Source organism: Hylobates moloch, unplaced genomic scaffold, assembly GCF_009828535.3.
Source record: "Hylobates moloch isolate HMO894 unplaced genomic scaffold, HMol_V3 SCAFFOLD_11, whole genome shotgun sequence".
Classification (NCBI taxonomy): domain Eukaryota; kingdom Metazoa; phylum Chordata; class Mammalia; order Primates; family Hylobatidae; genus Hylobates; species Hylobates moloch.
Genome location: NW_026652286.1, coordinates 94,304,969 through 94,319,545, shown reverse-complemented (window position 1 = coordinate 94,319,545; position 14,577 = coordinate 94,304,969). Strand labels below are relative to the sequence as shown.

General features: G+C 40.0%; 1 protein-coding gene across 4 annotated transcripts in view; it reads right to left on the bottom strand.

Annotated features, from left to right (window-relative positions):
• Positions 1-14,577, bottom strand: part of SORL1 (sortilin related receptor 1) — a 282,584-nt gene that overhangs the window by 124,262 nt on the left and 143,745 nt on the right. For all 4 annotated transcript variants that reach the window (XM_058446962.1, XM_032167741.2, XM_058446961.1 and 1 more), the window contains exon 6: positions 12,406-12,586. In XM_058446962.1, coding sequence (XP_058302945.1) covers positions 12,406-12,586 — 181 coding nt within the window. The remainder of the gene's footprint in view (positions 1-12,405; positions 12,587-14,577) is intronic.

Below are 14,577 nucleotides of genomic sequence, written 5' to 3'. Positions count from 1 at the left end.
GGAACTAAATAAAGGACATTCTTATCAAGTAAAAGCCAAAGGATACTGCAATGAGCTATCCCACTGAAAGTTGCATGGCAGCTCAGCTAGAGAAAATGGGTAAAGAACTAAGCCCTCCCAGGGCATGTGGAAGCACAGGGCCACTAGTTCAGAAGCACCAGAGCCATGGGTCACATCCTCCCTTGGAGCAGCAACAAAGCTTCAGCAAAACATCCTCATCCACCTTAATGTTGTTTACAAAAAAAAAAAATCATAAATAAAACATAGCTAAAACCCGACATCTGGGATATTCCAGGGGGGAAAAAAAGTAGTGAGTAGATAACTAAGGAGAGGTTGGCAAATGCAGGTAAGTAATATTGAAGCTGGATGAGGGCACATGGGGAGGTCATATCAGCATTAACTGTTCTTTCGTGTAGGCTGGAAAATGCCTATAATAAAGTTTACAAAGTTAATATTAATTGGAACCATTTCTAGGAACTCTAAAAATATACTTATCCATAAAAGCAAGAAAAGCACTGACAAAAATCCTCAAAATCAACGTTTTCAGAATTCTGCAAATGAAATAAAGGGTTGCAAAAATCCAAGGCACATTTACTTAAGAACAATGGCTGAATCTTGGCAAAAATAGCCAGCTTTGTGATGTTTTCATTTGCCCTAATCCCATCCCCCTCTCTCTAGCTCTGTGGTAGCCTTGGAAACCCACAGCCTCACATCTACAATAGCTGTGAAAAACAGCAGCCTAGCAGCCACTGGAGAGGACAGAACAGGTCTGGAGTTCCCAAAAAGACTGACCTGTCTGGGGGCTCACAGGAAAGCTGCATTATCAGCTCTTGCCTTTACATAACCTGACTTGGTTCATGATATAGACAGCCTTATAGCCAGCCAAGGCATTTACTGAAAATAGTGAATAAAAACTAGCAAAGGCTTATCATTGTAACTTCTGAAGACAGTATTACCAATTGAGAATAAAAAGAGGCTAACTAAAAAGCTTAAAAGGAAAAACTGGGGAAGAAGATGCCCTTAGGAGGCTTTAATAAGCTCTAGAGTATTCCTGGGACTCTACAAGGTCAAGCACATAAGAGCCGTGAGTATGCTCAAGAAAGAAATAAACAGGGTCTAATCTCTTATCTCCAGCTAATCTTGAAGCTCTACATAAGCAGGAAGTGAAGGCTAGGACAGAGTTGTAAACTGCCTGCCAAAGCATTGAAGGTATACCCCAACACACACCCAGAGGCCATTAGCAAAGGCTGAGAGACTCAGTGGTTCAAAGAGTTTAAGAAAATCTCTGTCTTATCATTAACTGACCAATAAACTAAATTATGAGACACTTCAGTAGCAAAAACAATAAAGAACACAAACTTGATAGCAGTACAGGAAACTCCCTGAACAACAATAACAACAACAACAAAAACAGCAACAACAAATAGCAACAACACAAAACCTTGAGGAGCGGGTGTCAGTGGTTTGGAGCTGCCACACCATTTAAAATGTCCACTTTTCAACCAAAAAAATCACAGGACAAGCAAAGAAACAACAAAGTATAGCCTATACACAAGCAAAAATAGTCAGTAGAAATTGTCCTTAAAAGCTCAGACATTAGACTAAGTAAAAAAAAAATTAAATAAGTTATCATAAGTATGTTCAAAGGACTAAAAGAAATCATGTATAAAGTATGAAAGGATAGTATGAGAACAATGCCTCATCAAATAGAGAATATCAATAAAGAAATAGAAATTTAAAAAAAAAAAAACAAATAGAAATCTGGGAGTTGAAAAGTATAATAAATCAAAAGAAAAATTTAGTAGAGGGGTTCAACAGCAGATTTGAACAAGGAAAATAAAAAAGCAGTGAACTTTAAGACATGTCAATTGTGATGTCTCAGTCTGACAACAAAAAAAAAAGAACGTTCACCACTGCACTCCAGCCTGGGTGACAGAGCGAGACTCCGTCTCAAAAAATAAGAATGTTAAAAATAAACAGCGCCTAAAAGACCCAGGAAACACCATCAGTGTCCTGACATACACATTACCGAAGTCACTGACAAGATGAGAGCATAAAAGAGAAAGAATATTTGAAGAAATAATGACCCAAAACTCCCCAAATTTGATGAAAAACATAAATCCGGTAAGCTCAATGAATTCCTAAAAGGATAAACTCAGAGACCCATACCCAGACACACCATAGCAAAACTGCTGAAAGCCAAAGATAAAGAACCCTGGAAAGCAGCAAAAGAAAAATGACACATCTCATCTAAGGAGTCCTCGATTAGACTAAAACTGTGCTGATGGGCTTAAAGAGTATAAAGATGAGACAATAATAGCACAGAAGCAGGGATGCAATAAAGCTATATAATGACAAAGATTTTGTACACTACTGAAGTTATAGTGTTATTGATCCAAATTAGATTTCATAAATTAAGATATTTATTGTAATCCCCAAAGCACAGATTAAGAAAACACCTGGGAAAAATTTAGTGAAAGAAGGTACAAGGGAATTTAAATGTTACCCTAGAAAATCTGTATTTAATACAAAAAAAGGCAGTAATGAAGTAATAAAGGAACCAAAAAAAATTATGAGGAATATAATATAGAAAGCAAACAGCAAAATAGCAGATATGTAGTCTACCTTTCAGTAATTACATTAATTGTAGATGAATTAAACACCCTAATCAAAAGGCAGAAATTAAAAGAATGCATAAAAGACCTGACACAACCATATGCTATTTACAAGGATTCAAAGATACAAATAGATTGAAACTGCAAGGATGAAAAAATGATATGCCATGTGATATGGTTTGGTTGTGTCCCTACCCAAATCTCATCTTGAATTCCCACATGTTGTGGAAAGGACCAGGCGGGAAGTAATTGAACCATGGGGGCAGGTCTTTTCTGTGATAGTGTTATCACTGTTCTCCTGCTAGTGAATAAGTCTCATGAGATCTGATGGTTTTAAAAAGGAGGAGTTTCCCTGCACAAGCTCTCTTTGCCTGCTGCCATCCATGTAAGACATGACTTGCTCCTGCTTGCCTTCCACCATGATTGTGAGGCTTCCCAGCCATGTGGAACTGTAAGTCCACTATAAACCTTTTTTGTAAATCGCCCAGTGTTGGGTATGTCTTTATCAGCAGCATGAAAACGGACTAATACACCATGTTAACTGTACTCAGAAGAAAAGAAGAATAGCTATAATAATAGGCAAAATACAATTTAAGACAAAAAATAGTTACTAGAGACAAGGAAGGACATTTAATAATGATAAAAGTGTCAATCTAGAAGAATTAACAATCATAAACATATACGCGCCTAACAACAGAACTCCAAAGCACATGAGGGAAAACTGCCAGAATTGAAGGGAGAAATAAATAATTCAAGATGATAATACTTAGAGATCTCAACAGTTGAAGATTTTCCCAACTTCAATATAGAACAAGGCAGAAAAGGAAAAAGATAAACTGAACATCACCATCAGCCAAGTAGATTTAATAAACATTTATGGAACATAATACCCAACAACAGCAGAATACACATTCTTCTCAAAGCACATGTTTCATTCCACATGTTCAGCCACATTCTCAAGAATAACAGATGTTAAATATTAAAATAAGCCTCAATATATTTGAAAAGAACTGAAACCATATAAAGTACATTCTGTGATCATAATAGAATAAAATGAGAAACCAAAAAGAGAAGGAAATTCACAAATATATTGAAATTCAACAACACATTCAAAAATCATCAATGAGTCAAAAGGAATCATAAGAGTCATTAGAAAATACTTTAAGATGATGAAAATGAAAACATAAGCATATGAAATGCAGCTAAAGCAGTGATTAGAGGAAAATGTATACCTGTAATCACTTATATAAAAAAAGAAGAAAAATATCAAATCAATAACCTGACTATCCACCTTAAGAACATAGAAACATAAGGGCAAACTAAGCCCAAAGCAAGCAGAATGAAAGAAATATAAATATTAGAGTAGGAATAAATGAAATAGAAAAGAGAAAAATAATAAAGAAAATTACTCAAATAATATACTGATTCTTTGAAAAGATTAACAAAATTTAATAAACTAGACTACAAGCTAGACTTACCAAAAAAAAAAAGAGAAGACTCAAATTACTAAAATTAGGAAAGAAATAAGAAACATCATTAACAACCTCACAGAAATAAAAAAAAAAGATTAATGTGAACACTATGAATAAAAATTAAATAACCTAGAATAAATGAACAAATTACTAGAAAGATACAAACTGCTGAAACTGAACCAAAGAGAAATTTTAAAAACTGAAAAGATTGAATTAGTAACCAGAAAACTTCCCACAAAGATGGTAAATTCTGCCAAACAAATTAAAGGATAAAAATGATTATAAACCAAGAGCATGTGGGATTCATTCCAAAAATGTGCATTGGTTTAACATATGAGAAAGATCCATTAGTGTAATATTCAATGTTAATAGACTAAAGGAGGAGGAAAAAAAGAAACATACGAATATCGCAACTGACACAGAAAAAGCACTGACACAAGCCCAGACTTTTTCATGATAAAAACACTCAACAACCCAGGAATAGAAGGGAACATTCCTCGAACTGATAAAGGACATCTAGAAAAACTCCACAGTTAAAAATCATACTTAATGGTATAAGACTGAATGCATTTCCCCTAAGATCAGGAATAAGACAAGGATGCCTACTCTCTCCAATCCTAGTTGACATTTTACTAGAGGTTCTAGCCAAGGCAGTTAGGCAAAAAAATAAGTAAATAAAAGGCCTCCAGACTGAAAAGGAAGAATTAAAAGATGATGTTGTCTCTTTTAGCAGACAACATCATCTTGTAAACAGAAAATCCTAAGGAATCCACACACCAAAAAAGTTAGAACTAATAAAGTTCAGCCAGGTTGTAGAATGTAAGATCAATAATACAAAAATCAATCATGTTTCTATATACTAGCAATGAACAATCTGAAAATGAAATTAAGAAAAGAACCATTTACAATAGAGCCAAAAAGAATACTTAGGAATTTTTTTTTTCTTTTGAGACAGATTCTCGCTCTGTCATCCAGGCTGGAGTGCAGTGGCACGATCTCAGCTCAGTGCAATCGCCACCTCCCAGGTTCAAGCGATTCTTTGGTCTCAGTCTCTCGAGTAGCTAGGACTACAAGTGCACTCCACCACGCCCGGCTAATTTTTGTATTTTTAGTAGAGACGGGGTTTCGCCATATTGGCCAGGCTGGTCTCGAACTCCTGGCCTCGTGCTCTGCCTACCTCAGCCTCCCAAAGTGCTGAAATTACAGGCATGAGCCACCACGCCCAGCCAGGAAAAAAATTTTAACTAAAGAAGTCCGGGACTTGTACACTGAAAACCAGAAAACCCAGTTGAAAGAAATTAAAGAAAACCTAAATAAATGGAAGAATATCCTTTGTCCATGCATTGGAAGGCATGATATATTAAGATGATAATACTCTCCAAATTGTGTTGAATCTGTAGATCAATCTCTATCAAAATCCTATCTGTGCTTTTTGTTTTGTTTTGTTTTGTTTTGGCAAAAAATTGACAAGCTGATCTTAAAATACACATGGAAATGCAAGGAACCCAGAATAGCCAATACAATCTTGAAAAAGAACAAAGTTGGAGAGTTCAAATTTTCCAAATTCAAAACTTATTAGAGAACTACAGTAATCAAGACAGTGTGATGCTGGCATAGGGACAGATATATAGATTAATGGAATAGAATTAAGAGTCCAGAAACAGGCCAGGTGCAGTGGCCTGGGCAACATAGTGAGACCCTGTCTCTTCAAAAACTTAGCCAGGCACAGTGGCACATGCCTGTAGTTGCAGCTACTCAGGAGGCTGGGGCAGGAGGACCATTGAGCCTGGGAGTTCAAAGCTGCAGTGAGCCATGACCATGCCACTACATTCCAGCCTAGGTGACAGCAGAACTCTCTCAAAAAGAAAAAAAAAAGAGAGAGAGAGAAGGAGTCCAGAAATAAATTCTCATATTTATGAGAAATTAACTTTCAACCAAGGTGCCAAGGAAAAAGTATAGCCTTTTCAACAAATGGTGCTGGGACAACTGGTTATCCACATGCAAAAGAATGAAGGTAAGTAACTATTTCACGCTAGATACAAAAATTAATTGAAAATGAAATGAATCATAGAATGTAAGAGCTAAAACCATATAACTCTTAAAGGAAAGGGAAGTATATCTTCATGACCTCAGATTAGGCAATAGTTTCTTGGATATAACAATAGCACAGGCAACAGAAAAAAATTGATAAATTGAACTTCATCAAAATTAAAAACATGGCTGGGCATGGTGGTTTGTGCCTGTAATCCCAACACTTTGGGAGGCCAAGGTGGGAGGATTGCTTGAGCCCAGGAGTTTGAGACCAGCCTGGGCAACATGATGAAACCCCGTCTCTACAAAAAATAAAAAAATTAACAGGTATGGTGGCACATGCCTGTGGTCCCAGCTACTCGGGAGGCTGAGGTAGGAGGATTGCTTGAGCACACGAAGCTCACGGCTGCAGTGAGCTACGATCGCTCTGCTGTACTCCAGCCCGGGTGACAGAGTAATACCCTCGACTCAAAAAAATAAAATAAAAATAAAAACTTTAGTGCTGAAAAAGAAAAGAAAGTAAAAAGATAAACCATGGAATGGCAGAAAAGATTTGCAAATCATGTAACTTGTATATAAAGAATATACAGAATAAAGAACTACTATAACTCAACAGCAAAAAAGAACCCAATTCAAAAATGGACAAAGGAGTTGAATAGACATCCGTCCAAGAAAGACATGCAAATGGCCAACAGCCACATGAAAAGATATTCAACATCCTTAGCCATCAGGAATTCAAATTAAAACCATGAGATACCACTTCACACTTAACTAGGATGGCTATCATCCAAAAAACAATAGCAAATGTTGACAAGCATATGGGAAAACTACACCCTAAAACATTTCTGGTGGGAATATAAAATGGTACAATAGTTTTGGAAAACCACTTGACCGATTCTGAAAAAGTTAAACACAGAATTGTCACACGACCTAGTAGTTACGCTCCCAGGTATAAACCTAACAGAATTAAAAACATAAGGCCGGGCGCGGTGGCTCAAGCCTGTAATCCCAGCACTTTGGGAGGCCGAGGCGGGTGGATCACGAGGTCAGGAGATCGAGACCATCCTGGCTAACACGGTGAAACCCCGTCTCTACTAAAAATACAAAAAATTAGCTGGGCGTGTTGGCGGGCGCCTGTAGTCCCAGCTGCTCGAGAGGCTTAGGCAGGAGAATGGCGTGAACCTGGGAGGCGGAGCTTGCAGTGAGCCAAGATCGCGCCACTGCACTCCAGCCTGGGCGACAGAGCGAGACTCCGTCTCAAAAAAAAAAAAAAAAACACATAAGTTCACACACAAACTTGCACACGAACATTCACAGCAGCACTGAAACAGTGAAATAGTAGACACAAGCCAAATGGCCACAAACTAATAGATGGATAAATAAAATGTGTTATATTCATTATAAATACTAGTCAGCCATTAAAAATGGTTAAAGTAATTATACATGCTACAATATAAATGAAACTTGAAAACATACTGTGAAAGAAACCAGTCACAAAAGGTCACTGATATGGTTTGGCTGTGTCCCCACCCAAATCTCATCTTGAATTGTAGCTCCTCCATAATCCCCATGTGTCACGGGAGGGACCTGGTAGAAGGTAACTGAATCATGGGGGTGGGTTTTCCTGTGCTGTTCTCATGATAGTGAATAAGTCTCACGAGATCTGATGGTTTTATAAAGGTTTCCCTGCACAAGCTCTCTTGCCTGCTGCCATGTAAGCCATGCCTTTGCTCCTCCTTTGCCTTCTGCCCTGATTGTGAGGCCTCTCCAGCCATGTGGAACTGTGAGTCTATTAAACCTCTTTTCTTTATAAATAAGCCAGTCTCGGGCATTTCTTCATAGCAGTATGAAAGTGGACTAATAAAGTCACAAATTGTATGATTTCCATTATATAAAATGCCCAAAATAGAAAAAGCCATAAAGATACTAGGTTAGCGGTTACCAGCATCAGGGAGGAGAAGGGAAGTAATGGTAATGGGTACACGGTTTCTTTCTGGGGTGATAAAAATATTTGAAATTAGGTAATGATGATCATTGCACAACCTTATGAATATACTAAAAACCACTGAATTGTACACTTAAAAGCGTAAATTTTGTAGAATGTGAATTGTATCTCAATACAGTTGTAACAAATATTAGTTTTAAATGTATTGGTATTATAGTTTTATTTTTAATCTGTAAATGTTTGGGTTTTATTGATCATGTATGAGAGTTATAAGCATTGGGTGCGTATACATTTAAGTAACATAGTTAAAATAATTTATAAGTCGTTTGGTTTGGGTCAGTTATCCTATAATTCACAACACAGTTTTGTCAGCTGATTTCTCATCTAGAAGCCCACAACACCCTGCAGCAGTTACTAAACTGTTCTGTTACCTCTGATCAACATTAGAGACTAAATTAGCTTAAGGTTGAAAATTGGTTTTCAATAGTGAAATTCGTGGTTGCTTAGTCAGAATCATGAAAATACACATGGACCCTCACTTGGGAGATGGGTGTGACATCAAAATACTTGAATTGGGCATAATATTCTAAAGATACCATCCTGTCATTAACAGGGCATAACAATTTAGAGAGGCCCATAACCTATACTTTTCGGGATAATGCCTGGGACCTGTCAAGACATTGCGATTCCAGTTACCTGATGCCAACTGAAGGGGTAACAGACAACTATCAGCATAGTCAGCAACTACAGGAAGTCAGACAACTATCTGTAAAGGTCCAGATAATAGATATTTTAGGCTTTTGGAGCCATACTGCCTCTGCATAGGTAGCTATGCAACTCTACCACTGGGCATGAAAGCAACCTTAGACTACACATAAGCAATGAGCATGGCTGTGTCCCAGTAAAACTTCATTTACAAAAGCAGGTGGCGGGCCACAGTTTCCTAGCATCCACTCTAGAACATAGCGTCTGCAGCATGCAAGGCGTGGGTGGCTGCATCATCTGTAAGGACACAGAAGAGACTTCAAGTCCACAGATCATGTCTTTGCTTCCTGATACACATTTGTGCAAGAAACATCTGGGCCTGGCTTGCATGATAATCTTAATCTGGTAGTGAGGTTATGAGGTTGTGAGGTTGTAGGGAAGTAGCTAACCCTGACCCACCTCAAGCTTTTCAGCAATTACTGTTATCTACCGAAAGAGCCTAACAGTTGTATATTACCAAATTAACAAATCACAGAGGAACCTCATTGTTTCTTTACTGGCCCTATCATTTTGATGTAGACTATGAAGACAAATAAGTGAACTTTATGTCAAAAAGCAAGGAATAAAAATTAAACAAGGCAACTTAAGGGCAAAAAATACAAAGCACATTACAAAGCCAGAGCAAGGCCAACAGGGTACCAGGAGGTTCTGAAGACCTGGACACCAGCTCCAGTCCAGAAGCCAGGGGGCTAAAACAGTAACTTGCAAAGGACTGTAATCGTTCATGGTGCTGGAAGGAAGCAAAAGAGTTAATCACACAAAACCAACTTTCTGTAGTTTTAAAACCAGTTCTTTGATTCTCCCAATTTGATTTGAATTCATTTAACACTAAAGCCAGATGGAATTCTCCAAGCTCAGGCAGCCTTAGAGCTAGGCAGACCCCAGATAAAAAGTTACACTTGCAGGTTTCAACACTCCTACTGGGAGGGGATTATCTGACCAAGGCCAACTTTGTTTATCCTTGTGGTTTAGCAGTCTGATGCAATAAAAAGGAGGAAAGCACATATTTTATGTGCTATCCATAGCCAGTTGTGTTTCTTTTCTCATCAATCCATCCCTTGAGAAATATTCCCTAGACAGTAGTACAACTCTGTCATTTGAAGCATCTGCCTGTAGAAGGCTCAGGGCAGAGTTTCCCAAACTGGTGATTCTTAGACAACCTTGCGATGATCTGGGGAAAAGTGCATTTGAGCCCTGCAATCTGCACTTGTAACAACTGTCCTTGTCTGATGCTGACGTGGGTACTCCTAAGACCACAATTTGGGAAACACCTCCCAGTGGTGGCCTAACTCATCTTACCTACACCCTCTCGCTAACACCACTGACCTTGGAATCTGGTGGCTCATCCATGTGCAGAAGGAGGAGCCAACTCATAACTAGAATTTTGCCACTAACAGCATATAAATAAATAAGCCATACAGAGAGTTAAGAATTGCCTATAAAAGTACCAAAAATTTAATACCTCTCCCACCAAATTTCTAAAAATTGACTACTTTTTAAATTAGGTGGGCAAACATGGCATTCATTCAACTCTATTGCGCATGTGCCGTCTATCAAACATAGTGCAAGGCACTGGGTACTGTATCAGTGAGATCAAAACAAACATGACCCCTAATCTTACCACTGGCCAGGTTTAATTAAAAACTCACCAGAGGCACTCTGTGAATCAGATACATCTGGAGAACAGACACAGCTGTTAGATTGGAATGGAGGGCACAGAAAGCTCCAGCTAGAATATAACTTTTTTTTTTTTTTTTTGAGACAGTCTTGCTCTGTTGCTCAGATTGGAGTGCAATGGCATGATCTTGGCTCACTGCAACCTCCACCTCCCGAATTCAAACAATTCTCCTTCCTCAGCCTTCTGAGTAGCTGGGATTACAAGCATGTGCCACCACACCGGACTAATTTTTGTATTTTTAGTAGAGACGGGGTTTCACCATGTTGACCAGGCTCGTCTCGAACTACTGACCTCAAGTGATCCACCCACCTCGGCCTCCCAAAGTGCTGGGATTACAGGCATGAGCCACCATGCCCGGCCCAGCTGGGATATAACTTAAACTCTCGGCCGTGACACCTAGAAATAACCCGGTTAAGAGAAATGCACAACAGCTATCCATCCTGCCCTGGTTCACGCAAAAAGGAGGACCAACCAGGCACTCAATGTGTTTTAGAGTTCAGAATTAAAATCATACAGTAACTCCAGGCCCAAGGCACTAAGGCAGAAAAGGCCTATAAACCCTGGAGAACTGAAGACAAGGTTTTAGACCATATTGAAAACTCAAGACTGTCCAACTGATGTCACAAGGCACCAGTGCTTGGGCCTGATTTCTCATCTGTGTGTTCCCATCACCCAATCCCTGCCCAAAGCCATTCAAGGATGCTTATGTTGCTGGGCTGCTGTACATATGTGTGCATGTGTGTCTAAGAGAAAGATAAAGAAAGAGACAGGCAAGACAGGAAGGCATTGAACCAATGTCTATGGGTCAATGCAAATGGCAAGAAAAACCACCATAGGCTAATGGTTTTTCAGAACATTTTGCAGGGTATGTAACTGGAAATGCCTCTAGCCTTTAGCCACCCACATCTCTCTTCTCATTCTGTCCTTACTCCCTGCTTTTCCTGCTGGGGAGATCCTCTCTTGACCCTAAAATCCTACCAAGAAGGTTGACCTACTTCCACCTGGCCTGTTACCAATTATAGAAGTAAATGGGAACCTGAAGGAAAACATTACGTCTGATTTCAGTCTCTAAGGTTAACAGTGACAGACAACAGAGCGACCTCCCAGTTAGCAAAGGCCTTCAACAGAGCCTGAGTCAACAAGGGAAGGGCACCATCAGGAAAGCAAGCTAGTAGCCTCCCAGAAATAAGAGCCCCACCTGCCCTTGACTGGGCCTGGTTTTTTCCTTTACAACCAGGGTGATAAAGACTGAACTCAACACAATTTCAAGACAAGTCCTGTTGAGTAATCAACTCTGGTTTTAAATGAGCAAGCCCGCCATTTCGGCATCTGGCTCCAACACATCAAATCAAGGGGAAGATTTTCCCAAAGGCTGAGAGTTAAGCTACTTACTGACAGCTGGAAGCTTAATCACTGCTTTTCTTAGAGCATTAACTCCCACCAGCCAATGACTACACATCCTATTAGCCATGTAAATTAACATGTGTTGAAAAATCTCAAAGAAATCAGCCTAAGTTTAAAGGAAATCAGGCAGTGGGATTAAAGGAAAGAAGCCACTGAGCCACCCTCCCTCCTCCATTCTTTGTTCTTTTCATTGGGATTTCAAAGAAATACGTCTTTGTCAAGGATGCTTGGCTACCAGGAAACAACCAAATTCCTAGAGCCTAGAGCCACTTTGAGTGTTTGTCCTAGGCCTCTCCACTCCTCTGACTTCCTAGCACCTGCCAAGCCCTTTGGGAATGTTCATCAACGTTGTCAATGTTGAGAATCCTTCAGTCAATCTGTCCCAATCACATCCTTCCAATTCCTGTGTATGCAAAGTCACCTGTTTAATCACAGAATGCCAAACTTCACAAAGGAAACTCAAAAGTAGTTTATTCTTTAGTACATTCAACCTACCACCACCTTTGTAGCAAACATGTACTTGTCCCGAAGCTGAAAATCTCTCACTTCCTCAAGGATCACTTCCTGGTTTTCCCGGGACTGGAAGAAATCTGTACTTCGGAAAACAGTGGAGTAGCCGGAGGGTTCATGTCGTTCAACGTAGATGGTATTTGGTTTGTCATAGGGATCAATTCCCCTGGCAGAAAAAAAAAAAAAAAAAAAAAAGGTTGTTATCATTTGCATATTTAATTACTAGAGGCATGGAAGTTTTGCAACGAGGATAATCAACTGGAGTTTAGGCCTCCCACGGTGTGACCCACAGATGATACTCTCTGTGCCTCAAACATATCCCTTTGGTTACTCCTTGACTCAGGGTAGAGGGGACAAATTGCCATTTGTAAGGTGTTTGAAGTTGTTTTCAAAGCATCCTGGGTTTAGCTCAAGGCAACCCTGTCCTGCTTGGGAAGAGCAAAAAGTAGTAGTACAAGATAAAATGTTTCAGAATTAATAAGCAAGGGACTGCTTGAAGCTATAAGCAAGTTTCTGGTCTCAAGTTATGAATCTCAGAGGAGTGAAGGAGAGTTTTCCCAAGGTGCTACATCCTCTGAAGAACATTACTGGAGAAACCACACTATGAACCTCTGAGCCTGATCCTTCCAAGGGACGCTGCCCTGTCTCTGCCCTGTCCCCTGCCAATGTCACGGATCTAGGCAATCTGGAGCTGCCTGTGCATTTCGTCTCCCATAAGGCTCTTCCACAAACTCTTTCTCACACATACTGATCTCCTTGATGTCCTTCAGAAAGGGAGGGCGCCTTTCTCCCACTGTGCTATTGCAAACACCACACTCCCGTGAGGAGATGCCCTCTGCACGCACTCTGATCCCTCCGTCCAATTCCTACTCTCCTCTGTCATCAAGTTCAAGCCTTCATCTTCCAGGAAGCCTTCCTCAGTGCTGTCCTCTCTTCTCCCAACACTAGCAATAACATCCTCCTGCAGCACCCAATTCCAAGCCTTTTATATGAGTTTGAACTCCAAACAAAAGTATAAAACCCCTTTAGTTGGGTGATTTTTTACAATCAGTCTTATTCCTTTATGCAGTAATGCCTCTTAGACACTGTATTTTATTGTTCACCACTATGTATTTGTCTGAGCTTCCTAGACACTAGTATAGATGGCCTTGGAAGGCCATATCTTAGATTTCGTTTTACCCTATAGTATTCCTAGCTGAAGAGATACTTTCTGCATTGGATCTGCGGGGCAATTCGAGAAGCTAATCCAAAATGAAAACATCGAATGACCAGGCCAAACCACCTTGGAGAAGAACTTCTGAGCCAGTGTTCCCCCAAGAATCCCCACACTGCAGCTCAGATGACAACTTATCTGCTCCAGGTCTCCTAACATTCTCAAGAACACCAACGCCATGGGAACCATTCAGCAAATGGAAAAGTCAGGAAGATAGTCTTGTAGTGAGAATACAGAGTGATGACTCAAGGAAAAGCAGAAGGCCTCAGTTAGGTAACTGCCCTTATACAGTTCCATATGCATGATGGCTCTCAGAATAATGAAGGTAATCATGTCAAATTCCTTCAGAGATATACTGTCAAGAGCATATTCTCCCCTACCCCTCCCAAAAAGGAAGATGAGAAACAGAAAAACAAGAACCTCTTTTGCCAGATGCAGTGGGTCACACCTGTAATCCCAACACTTTGGGAGGCTGAGGCCAGAGTAGGGAGGGGGACCATTTGAACCCAAGAGTTCGAGACCAGCCTGGGCAACACAGTGAGACTCCACTTCTACAAAAAATAAATTTAAAAAAAAAAAAATTAGCCAGGCACGCTGGCGCACACCTGTAGTCCCAGCTACTCAGGAGGCTGAGGTGGGTGGATTGAAGCCTGGAAGTTTGAGGCTGGGTGAGCTATGATTGTGCCACTGCACTCCAGCCTGGGCAACAGAGCAACACCCTGCCTTGAAAAAAAGAAAAAAAATGGCTTCTTTTTACAATGGGAGCAAGACTTGAGTTTTGCCCTACCATCTGGATTCTCAGGGCAACGGAGAAACCAGCAGCCTTGGTCCTAGTGTGGGAGAACACTCTTCTTCATGATCAGATCCTCTGTGTGCATGTGTGGGCGGGTGGTGGCATGTTCTCTTCTTTTCCACAATTAGAAGTACTGATTAAAGTACTTCCT